The 12,012-nt window shown below is 50.0% G+C and overlaps 1 protein-coding gene across 1 annotated transcript; it reads right to left on the bottom strand.

Moving 5' to 3' along the window:
- Positions 1-2,028: 2,028 nt before the first annotated feature.
- On the bottom strand, positions 2,029-6,119 carry LOC131902547 (carcinoembryonic antigen-related cell adhesion molecule 15-like). The gene is made up of 3 exons (XM_059253572.1): positions 6,068-6,119; positions 3,107-3,466; positions 2,029-2,315 (listed from the first exon to the last, which is right to left on the bottom strand). Exons 1-3 carry the CDS (start codon positions 6,111-6,113, stop codon positions 2,029-2,031), a joined length of 693 nt encoding a protein of 230 aa, XP_059109555.1. The 5' UTR covers positions 6,114-6,119.
- Between the last annotated feature and the right edge of the window lie 5,893 nt (positions 6,120-12,012).

Here is a 12,012-nt window from a genome sequence, read left to right as displayed (position 1 = left end):
TGTCAAGTGTGTTGCTAATTGGTCAGTAAATAAATTACTGATTGGCCAGTGGCTAGGCAGGAAGCATAGGCGGGAAAAGGAGGAGAATAAAGCTGGGAAGTGGAAGGCTGAGTCAGAGAGACACTGCCAGCCGCCATGATGACAAACAGCATGTGAAGATGCCGGTAAGCCATGAGCCATGTGGCAAGGCATAGATTTATAGAAATGGATTAATTTAAGCTGTAAGAACAGTTAGCAAGAAGCCTGCCACGGCCATACAGTTTGTAACCAATATAAGTCTCTGTGTTTACTTGGTTGGGTCTGAGCGGCTGTGGGACTGGCAGGTGAGAGAGATTTGCCCTGACTGTGGGCCAGGCAGGAAAACTCAAGCTACAAAACCCTAACTCCCTAACTAAGACATATGCCATAAATATAATACTAAAATTCCAAGGCCAAAAATATGTCTGCAGATGGCATGAGCTTCTCTGTAGAGAACCCTAAACATCCTGCAAGAAGTTTGTCAGAACAGTGAGCAAACTCTGCAAAACCAAGCAAACAGAAGAAGAGGAGTTGTATTTCTCCACGCTGATTTTAACGATGAACAATTAGATTGGTTTTTGTCACGTGCATAGGGACAGAAGTAGTACGGTCGTTGTTCAGGGCTGGAGTGAATGGGAAAGGTTTAAACGGGCTTTGGCAATGGACAGTGGTGAAGGTGGTGGTTTGAATAGGAATGGCCCCCACAGACTCACGTGTTTGAATGCTTGGCCTATAGGAGTGACACTATTAGGAGGTGTGGCCTCGTTGGAGGAAGCATGTCAGTGTGGAAGCCGGCTTTGAGGTCGTATATGCTTAAGCTACGCCCACTGTGGCACACGGTCTCATTTTGCTTTCTGCGGATCAAGATGTGGAACTCTCAGCTCTTTATCCAGCACCATGTCTGCCTGCAGGCACCCATGTTTCTCACCATGATGAGAATGGACTGAACCTCTGAAAGTAAGCCAGCCCCAATTACATGTTTTCCTTTGTTGCCATGGCCATGGTGTCTCGTCACAGAAACAGAAACTCTAAGACAGTGATGTTCACACAACAATGTGAAAGTGCTTCGTGCCACTCAGTTGTGATTGTCAAAACAGCTAAAATAGTAAAACTTACATGTAATATCTGAGGGCCTTCAATCACCATTTATAAAGTAGTAAGTTTGAACACATTAAAAAAAATAAATCTTAGCCAGGCATAGTGGAGCCTGCCTTTAATCCCAGCAATTAGGAGGCAAAGGCAAGCAGATCTCTGTGAGTTTCAGATTAGTATGGTCTACAGAGTGAGCTCCAGGAGAGCCAGGACTGCCCAATGAGACCCTGTCTCAAAGAACTAACAGACAAATAAATGAGTGTAATTTACCACCCCAGAAACGGTTAAGACAAACGATCTTGTGCAAGGTCCCACTGAAAAAAATACCAGACTCAGGACAAGAAACTCAGTACATGGGTCCTTTATGTCCAGGGATTTTACATTTATTCAACAAACTATCTACAGATCAGAACTGTCCAAAAACATATGTCCACTGCGGAACATGTCCAGTCCCATCCCCTGTCGTTATCCCAACTTAACATGGATGACTGAAGTCTAGACAGCATAGGTATTGGGCATCAGGAGCGGTCTGAGCGTGGGAGGTGTGTTTAGCTCTATGCAAGCACTGCAGCGTTTTAACCAGGACTCTGAGCAGCCACAGCTTTTGGTGATCGTGAGGCACCTGACAGTTCCCTCTGGATCCTGAGGCTGGCTGGGTTCCTATGGGATTCAGAGCCTGAGCCCTACTTAACTCCTTTGTAATTCTCTTCCTGCACTGAGCTCTTTTTAAAATCAGTGTGGCTGTGTAACTGGACTGGCCTTGTACAAACATTCCTCCTGATTGGTGTTTTATTTGGGGATACAGTCACTGTGATGGCTGTCTGTGTCTGCCATGATAACTTTCTCCTGTGACTTTTATATGCTTTGCACACTAGAGACATAAAATCCTTAGCGCTCTGGTATAGGAAGGGAACAGCATTAGCCATAAGCCAACACAAGGAACAGTGGGGCAGACTTCCTGGAGCTGAAGAAGTTGGAGACCTCACACTGATAGATCCCTGTATCTGCCCTCCAGACAGGACTTATGATGAGCCTGTGCTCTTCAGGGGACAGGGTGGTTCTCTCCGTTAGATTGAGGGGCTTGTAGTTGAAGAACCAGTTGACGTCAACTCCAGTGTCAGGTGACACGCAGGTAAGAATCGTAGCGCTCCTTCGTCTCCCGACTCTAGTGTGGTTGACTTGGAGGTAGGGCTTTGTCACAATCTCTGTGTAGAAACAGAAGAGACCAAATGAGAGATTCAGTGACGGAGAGCCCCTCCTGGCTCCTGGCTCCACGGGCACCTAATAAGGCCGTTTCGGTGGGGGAATTCAGGGCCGAGCCTACAGCCAGACATCTTGTGCTTGAGATCTGCCACCCACGGCCTGTGTGACCCTGATTCAGCCACTCGGTTTCCTGGGTCTCTGTTTCCCTATCATAGGACACCCGGTGAGTGATCATTGCCAAGTCTGTGAGTTAATCTTAAATAAGGACCTGACATCTTGTGGGCCGCAAGAATATATTATAGAGATTCAGCTGGATATGAAAGCTATACCTAGAAATTTCAAGGTATTTTTCTAGAGGCAAGGCATTCATTATGGAATGTTTGGTGAGAGAGCAGAGAGGAAGAATGAAGGCTGAGGCAGGAACAGAGGAGGCAGAACTGTGTAGCTAGAGAGAGGAGAGGAGGACAGAGGTTCAGTAGAGGGTAAAGCAGATCTCTTGTAGAGTTTCTCAGGGTCCTTCTCTGGGTCATGTTCATAATGACAGTTCTAAGAGTCTTGCCTGAGGCTAATGTCCTTAGCTGAGTTACCTGCTGCACATCTTCCCCTCTGCAGGACGGATTTGGGTGATGGATTTTGATCTGTTCAGGTTTAACTCCCCCATGTGTGTCCTGCACTAAATGCTCAAACCCGACCCAAGGCAGAGAGGAGGTAGGCACAGGGCAGCCCTGACACTCCTGTGTGTTAAGTGGAATGATCCCCACCCAGCACCCACAGGTCACAGAGAGTCACTTACTGTACACTTGGAGGTAGAAATGTGTTATTTCAATATGATCATGTGCTCCAAAGGTTTGTAGGGTGTAGATTCCCGTGTCTTCCTGGGTGACGTCCTGGAGCATCATGGATCCGTCCTTATATATCTCTTCCCTGCCGCTGGTTGCATTCCCAAGTTTAAGTAAATCTGTGTCCTTTTCATAATGGGCAATTGTAAAAGCTTGGTCTTCTTCTTTCCCTTTGTACCAGTGAAAGGAGAGAAGATTCTCTGCCTGAATAGGAACAGAGAGAAGAACCCTCCCCCCTTCAGCTGCAGAAAACCGCATTTCTTTGGTAGATCTTAGTGCCGCAGTGGGTGAGTTCCAGCAGGTTAAAAGTGAGGCTAGAAGAGAGAAACACCCATCATTATTGGGTCCACTGTGTCCTGAGCAGGTGAGTGCAGCCTCCTAAGGGGAAGGAAGCATCTCTCAGCCTGGGTGTGTGCATGTAGGTGTGTGTGTGTGTGTGTGTGTGTGTGTGTGTGTGCATGTGGGTGTGCAACAGGTGATGTAGGAAAGCAACAGAGGAAGCCCGTTCTCCGGTGCCCCTGGAGCTGGGTCCTCTGCATAGAACTCTCTCCTCTAGTGTCTATGGCTCCCTGCTCATTGCCCTCAGGTCTCTGCTCACACTCAATTATATTTGGGGTTGGGGATGCCTTCCCTGACCTCCTCCTCAAGAGACCCTGGGTCATCCCTTCCCATTTTCTTGCTCTGTTCCCTCTGTATTTGCAGTCAACTCCTGACCATACCTTCTAGCTGCCCTGGCTGCCACCAGCCTACTAGATCCAGGGCTTTGTGAGGACAGGGTTTGGACTGCTCTTCTGGGGAGGCCTTGTGCTGGGGACAGGCTCAGATGCCCGTGAGTGAATGAATGAATGAATGAACGTGTCCAGAGACCTGGGTGTCCATGGGTTTATTTACCACATCCTTAGTTAGAGCTAATGACAGGGTTTTGTTTGTTTGTTTGTTTGAGAAAGGGTTTCTCTGGGTAGCCCTGGCTGTCCCGGAACTCGCTCTTGTAGACCAGGCTGGCCTCAAACTCAGAGATCTGCCCGCCTCTGTCTCTTGAGTGCTGGGATTAAAGGCACATGCCACCACCACCCAGCAAGCTAATGGTAGTTTTTAATACCTCAAATTGATTTTTTTTTTAATGTTTACTTGTGTGTTTGAGAGAAAATTTCACGAAGTCTAATGCACAGGGAGCAGTCAGCTTATAAAACGGTGGATTCTGAGCTTTCCTGATTCAGACCAAATCAGAATCCCTGGCTGCAAAAAAGAGGCTGAGGACCTGCTTGAGCAATAAAGACACTTTCATGTAGGAATAAGCACGGGCCAGGGCTGCTGCCCAAAGTCCTAATGAGTGTCGCCTGCTAAGGAAAAGCATTCGTTACACATGGGATTTTAAACAGAGCATGAGGTCTTTCTTTGTTTTTATCTTATGTCTTAAAACAAGCCATAACGGTTTCCTTTGCTGTTTTGCTGTTAGAAGACACAGAACGAAGGAGAAAGGGCAGAGACAGGGACCATGGAGTGGAGGTAAATGAGAACTTCTGTCAGCTAATTCCCTCGTCCCTGTCCAGCTTGTAGAAGCCAGATGAGTCAGTGTCCAGATGAGTCAGACTGTGCCTCTTCCATAATCTGTATTTTCATCCTCTCCCCCACCGCCCGCCTGTGCATTTGTGAGTGAGTATGTGTGTGTGTGTGTGCACGCATGCACGCACGCACGCACGCACGCAAAAGGTTGTACCGCTAGCTTTGAGTTAGTGGTTAATCAGAATATCTACCCCACCCATTTTACAAATGCCAGCGGGCAAGGACCTGGGATTGAGTCTGTAAACTAGACCATGGGTCTTCTAGACTTCTGGGAAATTTTAATTCCCAAGGGGCAGTAAATAGCTAACTCCCTGTCTCCCACAGCTGCCCTTCCAGGAGATTCTGGGGTCCCCTGAAGCTGTATGAAGAGAGAAACAGCCTGTTTCAGTTTGTAAAATCATCTGCTTCCTAGATGTCTCAGTTCCTGAGAGTGACAGACACCTAAGAATGTGTGACCTGGAACCTCACTGGCACATCCCCTGCTCACCCAGTGAAGGCACCTGAGGTACCCTTCCTCCACATCTCCCGCCCTGGATTTGGAACTTCCCCACAGTGACAACCCCCTCTCCCTTCCCCAACCTCCTTAGAGCATGCTTCCTCGTGTTTTCCAGTAGCTTCTCTGCCACACCACACCACATCCATCCTCTCTAGCATTGCATAAAACCTGTGGCCTCGAAAACAGATCTTGGTCTGTTCCTGTATTGCATCTCAGGCATCTCAGCTCTTTTCCCATGAAGAGAATCTCTCCAGGGCTGCCTCCTCCACGGTCCCAACATTTCCTCTGCCTGTAATGCCAGCTCCTTCTCCTCACACAGAGGAGGCTTCCATGCCCTCTGTAGGGTCCCAGGCCCTTCTCCATCGTCCTCCCACCTCATTGCCCAGTCTGTTTTAAAAGCTCCAACCCACCGAGGTCTCCCTCAGCACAGCTCTGTCCCCTGCACCCCTTCCACAAAGTGACCCTCCCTGGAAACTCCAAACACCCCCCACAGCACAGCATCAGGGCCCTGACCCCCATTCCAGAGCCCATGATGAGCTACAAACCCAAGAGCCTGGACCTGACCCACCCAGGACATTTGCAGTTCTCTTGTGTACCCCTCCCTGGTAAATCTCTGGTGGGAAGCACACCCCATTACCATGGCCACCCTTGTCAGGACCCCTGTGACTAACTTCCAATAAAGAATGATGTGGCCTTTCCTCCCCTCCTAACACTCCCTGGTCCCTGAAAGCTTCCAGCTGAGCAGCCTCTGTCTCTGCTTGTGTCCTCTCCCCTCAGGCTGAAGCAGAAAGAGAGTCTCCTCCCAGGGTCCCTTCCTGAGAGCGCCCTCCCCACAGCACTCCGGGGCTGGTCTCACCTGTGAGCAGGAGCCCTTTGCAGAGAAGTAGAGAAGGGGACTCCATGGTCTCTGCTCCCCAGGTGCTGTCCTGTGTCAACCCTGCTGGTGTTCTTGCCTCTTATTTCCACTGTCCTTAGCCCAGGGGTATTTCCAGAGTCACCTGGGCTGTGAGCAGGGTCTCTGCCCAAGGCCGTGCTGTGTGTCAGCCCCTCTTCTTGCTGTGGCCTGTGCTTTCCGGCTTCCTCCTCCCCCGCCTCATCTGTCTCAGGGAGCCATTATTTTTGTTTGTTTGTATTTTGGAGACCGCCTTTAACACAGGAGAGGGAAAATGACCCAGTGCCCCAACATTCTTTGCAAAATTTTTGGTTTTTTTTTTTTTTTTTTTGCATTTCTCCAATGTGTTAGGATAAAGTGGTAGAAAAGATACCCTTGGCGGGTGGCCAAGGTGTGCTGCTGCTAAGAGATCATGCCATGCAACAGATCTAATCCAAGTGGTTTATTGGGAGCGGTGGTGGGGGTTGGGGGTTGGGGTTAAAAAGACTGTTCAGAATGGTGACACTTGAGACAGAGGTACAGAGACAGACAGACGGACAGAGAGAACAAATAAGACAGAATGATCTGGGGTGGCAGGGACCTTTAAAGTGGGGGAGTGTTGCTACGCAACTCAAGAGACTCTAGAGTGGAAATGAGCCACACCTGGCACTGGCTGGCGGTGACAGCAGCTGATGCCACTGTAGGTTGGGGTGGGGTGCAAACCCACAGCATGGTGGTCGTCCAGACTTCAAGCTCCACCTGTCCCTAGGACTCTGCTTGATGTGACCTCTAGCTGTGCAGGCCAGGTGTGAGGGTAGGATGAGGCTGGGGAGATGGCCGCCCCAAAGAAGCCTGTTTCCTGGCTCTGACTTTCTTAGTTACCGTTTGCCATCTTAAGAGAACAAAAGCAAGGACATGACCGTTCCTAGGTGTGATGGAGGAGAGGTTTTTACTGTAGATACGAGGGAGAGCACTGCCAGAGGCATCTGGAAGGGTCTAGAGCAGGGAGAGGAAGCAGTAGACTGAGCATGGTCAGTAGATGGAACTAGGCCGTGAGAGGAGAGAGAGGGGGGAACTGGAGAAAAAGGAGAGAGGGCCGAGGGAACCAAGAGGACCAGAGAGCCAAGATAAAGGGTGGTCAAATGGCTGGGCTTTAGAGGAATCAGAAGCTGGGAGAAGGGCATCCAAGCTCAGGGATTGGAGAGGTTTAGGGTCGGGGGTGGGGGCGAGACATGCTGAGAGGAACCTATCTCCTGGTGTCTGGGCTTTGGTGTGTTAGAGAGGCACCACAGTTAGCCATTTGTCCTAAACTTCTTTGGGACCGAACACTAAGCTCCGGAAGGAGTTGCAGAGCAGGGAATGCCCTTTCCAAAGGTACTTCACCCCCAACACACAAACAAAGAAATCAAAGAACCCCACAACTTCTTGAGCCCCTCCCTTGTGCTCCTATGGTCGGGACCCGGTGGTGACTGTGAGTCCCAGCTCTACCCTTGGGCCTTGAGAGAGAACTCACTAAAACACAGGAAAGAGTCCGTGTAGCCAGGGGTCTGTGGGAGCCTAGAGGAGACATCTGACTCAGCCTGACGGACATCTGAAGGTAGAATCGGAAAGGACAGCAGTTCGTGAGTGGACAAGAATTTTCTCTTCTGGCTACCATGAGATTTAATCCCAAATATCCCTTTGGTTTACCATTGAATTAATTCATTCATATTTATTAACTTACATTTACTTCTCACAGTTGGTTGAGCCTAGTAAGTTTTGGAGTCATTATATATTCCCGTCATACTAGTCCCTAACAAACGAATCCTCCTGCCTCAGCCTCCTAAGTACAGAAACTACACACACGCAAAACTAAATGTAGAGGATTGGCAGTGGTGTCGCACGCCTTTAGACAGATCTCTGAGAGTTCGAGGTCAGCCTGGTCTACAGAGAGAGTTCTGGGACCGTTAAGTCTACACAGAGATATCATGTCTCAAAACAAAAACAGAAGAATGCTCTTTGAGACCCACCCTGGTGTTGCCCACTCTGGCCTGGCATCATCTGTGGCTGACGATGACCTTGAACCCCTGGCCCTCCTGCCCCCAGCTCCCCAGGGCTAGGGTGACAGAGAGGTGCCAGCACCCCTGGACTATGTGGTGCTGGAGTCTGACCCAGGCACTGAGCAGCGTCTTTAGCCCAGTGTAGACTTTTATTAAAGACCCAGGCACTGCCCAGCCACACAGGAAGCTCAAGGTCTCTCTGGATCCTTCCACAGGAAGATGGACCCACATCCTCTTTCCAGGACACAGGTCACTTCTTCCTGCACACACAGGATGTCACACTCCTGACACATCTGCTCCTGGGCACCTGTCCTGGAAGTGAACTCTGGTGACATCAGTGATCATGGATAAGTTCCCTTACACAGTCAACTCCTATTTGATCCCTTCCTAGCCCTGGGAGATAGCTCTGCATGTTGGGTGTAAATTCTACCTTCAAGGCACCCCAGATAAATAGGGATTTATTTTTAATTTTTTTTTTTTCGAGACAGAGTTTCTCTGTGTAGCCTTGGAGCTGTCCTGGATCTTGCTCTGTAGACCAGGCTGGCCTCGAACTCACAGAGATCCACCTGCCTCTGTCTCCCGAGTGCTGGGATTAAAGGTGTGCACCACCACCGCTGGGCTTCGAATAGGGATTTTTATGTCACAAAGATCACATAGAGAGGCCAGTGGGTCCCTCTGGTTCTGACAGCCCCAGGCCAGGACCCAGCAGAGTCATCCCTGGGGTGAGCTGCTGTTCTCTCAGGGCACAGACCCTCCCCAGCCTCACTGCTCACTGTGTGGTGTGGAGGATGAAACACAGAGAGGGAGGAGGGAGGAGGGATGGGAGGAGGGAGGAGGGATGGGAGGCAGCCTGAGAGGGCAGGGGACCGAGCAGGGCCTTGGACACAGAGCCACCCACAGTCTCTGTGATTCTGGAAGGTGCTCCTGCCCGGGAGGAGGCTGAGGTCAGAGGGAGGGAGACATCAGAGCTGACGGCAGAGCATGGAGCTGGGGAGCAGGGCTGAAGCTCTTCTCCACGGAGGGAGGACTGAGGAGCCCGCAGAGACCATGAAGCCCCCTCCCTCCCTTCTAGAACATGGCAGCCTGATAGCAGGACTTCTGTCCACAGTGTCACCAATTAGAAAGCATCAGATTGGGTGCGGGCACCCTGCAAGCATCACAGCTGACGGAGAATCAGTCCAGGTAACAAGGAAACTCGGTTCAGCCTGACTTCTGGAGTCTGGCACCAGATGGTTTATTTTAGCCATATTTAAGCACAGTACAATTGTGGGAAGAAACTTTCCTGATGACAATTGACTCAGTCCCAAGTGTACAACGAACTTAAGGCGTGTTTACGCTGAGATCCTTTACAAAGTACATGGCTTCTTCCATAAGGATGGGTTCTGTTGACTCAGGAAAAGATGCTCAAGATACGAAGGTCTAGGGAGGCTGACTGATGTAAACATAATGCCTGTGGGAGTCAACATTGTCCTCGCCCTAAGATAACTCAGAAGTCACTTCGGCTGTTGTAAAGCACAGGTTACATCTCTCATGAGGTTGGTTCTATGGACTAAGGACCAATGCTCAAGATTTGCCGGGGGTGGGGTGGGGGAGGGGAGTCTGAGATTTTTAAAAAAATCATAATTTTCTGGGACTTGGGTGAATCCCCCTAAGTAGCGAAGATCACCAGGATGTAAACTACATCCTTTCCCAGCATTCCAAGAAGACAGGAAAAAGGTCTCCTTCCTTTGAAGAGTGTAGAGGGAATATAGGAGGGTCTTCGTAGCTGGTATAAACACCAGAATGAAGCAACTGTTTTTAGATGTACTTAGGCTTTGAAGAAACCGTTGTGGTAAACAGTGGTTGTTTTCTGTGAGCTTTTTTTTTTTTTTTTTTTTTTTTTTCTGAAGGAGCTTTACAGAATCAGCTTTGCGTAATTTAGTCATGAGACGTTCTGGGCAGACCGGGAAGTCTTGTACTATTGAGCACTGCCAACCCTTCACAACAGAGGCCGAGACTACACAGGTGACATGATCCTTCAAGAAACACACAGCAAATCAGGGGCCCCGGTGTGAGGAACTTGCCTCTTTTTAGAAATTAACTTCTGTGTGACAATCAATAAATATGCTTCTAAAAGGTTGCTTTCGGTTCAGTCTGTCAAGGCTGGACCTCCCTGCTTCTTTAAGTTTTGATTGCATTCCGGAGTGTCTCTCTTTCTTCATCCATCCTGTGTGATTCAGAATGCTGTCAGAAGAAGGACTTTCATGTTTGACTTTCCTGGCTCCTCCAGTGCTTAGCTGGACCTCTTACCCACCCCAGGTGGGAGATCCACACAGGAAGCTGAAGTCCCCCTTCAGCAGGGTTGGTTAAGATAAAGGGTCTCAAGCCCATGATGGGGCCTGGAGTTTTGGAGAGAGGATTATATAGAAACAATAGGATGTGGGAGAATCTAGACGCCGCCAGGGATGAGGGGCTTTCCTTCAAATCCTGGAGAAGAGCTTCATTATGTTGAAAATGAGGGAGAGAGAGAAGGCTTTGGCGGGTTGGGCCAAGGTGCCCCGGTGGGTGAGGGAGGTGCGTCATGCAGATACAGTGGTGGACTGTCGCGTGGTGTACCGGGGCGTGGAGAGGTGGAAAGTTGCTCACATCATGCAGACAGGGCAGCCACGTGAAAAGGAGAAGGGGAGGGACAGAAGGAGAAAGGGAAAGGAGGGAGGGAGGGAGAGAGAGAGAGAGAGAGAGAGAGAGAGAGAGAGAGAGAGAGAGAGAGAGAGAGAGAAGGAAAGGGAACGTGGAGATGCACACCTCGAGGGAATAGAGAGAAAGAAATGGGGAAGGAGTTTTCTCTTAAAGTGAGTTTTACATAAGATGAATCAGGACGCTGGGCAGCCCCAAGGGACAGTTTAGAATGCTGACAGAGGGAACGAAGGAGGGAGGAGAGGCACTTCCATCCATGACAGGGATGGAAAGTGGGGCCACAGAACCTCTCCAGACAGCAGCCTTCATCTCAGGACCAGATCCCTGAGCACTTTCCCTGAGGAATCCTGGACCACTTCCCAGAACAAAGGAAAAGTCCTGTTGCTTCTGCCCTGTTAGCACTTCTGGGGAGTGTCACATCTCATGACATAGTTCAGCACAGTGTAAGTCACAAGGAACACTGAGAACAAGGTTCCACAGACAGAGCCCTCACATCGGGGCTCAGGTTGCTCTTACCTAGCAGCTGGGGGAGCACGCCCTGATTGAGGCTGCGGGATCTGGTCTAAAGGTGCAGGGCTGTGTCCTGACAGACGGGGGATGAGACCCTCCTCTGAAGCTCAGAGACTGGCTGGGGTCTCCCTAGGAGCACAGGGGCCTGAGAGGAGACTCAGGGTGTCTGTCTGTCTGCAGCCTGAGGGGAGGAGACGCGGGGGACAGAGGCTCAGCAGCGGGCAGCTCTCAGGGAGCAGGACATGGTAAGGGGACAGGGGAGGAGAAGCGGATGTTCTCCAAAGCTAATGACTTTGGCCACTTTATTCTGCAGACTGATGTTCCCAACTATAACAGGGAGGGTGACTTTCCAAAAACATCAAACGGGTGGGCCAGTGAGATGCCTGCAAGGTTAGAGGAACTTAATGCAAGACTGATGGCTTGATTTCAATCCTCAGATCCCACATTAAGGAGAGAACTAACAGCAGGGCAGTGGTGGTGCACGCCTTTAATCCCAGCATGTGGGAGGCAGAGGCAGGTGGATCTCTGAGTTTGAGGTCAGACTGGTCTACAGAGCAAGTTCCAGGACAGGCAGGACTACACAGAGAAACCCTGTCTGGAAAAACAAACAGAAACAAAAAGGCATCCACCCCCTCCAACGACTGACAGTGAGCAGGAATTTAAGGGCAGTGAGTAGTGAGCCATGCAGAGTCCCAAGGAGAGAGT

The sequence above is a fragment of the Peromyscus eremicus genome, chromosome 1, assembly GCF_949786415.1.
Source record: "Peromyscus eremicus chromosome 1, PerEre_H2_v1, whole genome shotgun sequence".
In the NCBI taxonomy this organism is placed as follows: Eukaryota; Metazoa; Chordata; class Mammalia; order Rodentia; family Cricetidae; genus Peromyscus; species Peromyscus eremicus.
Note: the sequence above shows the minus strand (reverse complement) of the source record. Positions and strands in the feature narration are given on the sequence as shown.

Excerpts from the sequence above, each read along its gene's own strand:
- LOC131902547 (XM_059253572.1), bottom strand. The coding sequence starts at position 6,113 with ATGGAGTCCCCTTCTCTACTTCTCTGCAAAGGGCTCCTGCTCACAG. Across the intron at positions 3,467-6,067 it reads CAAAGGGCTCCTGCTCACAG|CCTCACTTTTAACCTGCTGG; the intron begins GTGAGACCAGCC and ends TCTCTCTTCTAG. Across the intron at positions 2,316-3,106 it reads TTTCTACCTCCAAGTGTACA|AGATTGTGACAAAGCCCTAC; the intron begins GTAAGTGACTCT and ends GTTTCTACACAG.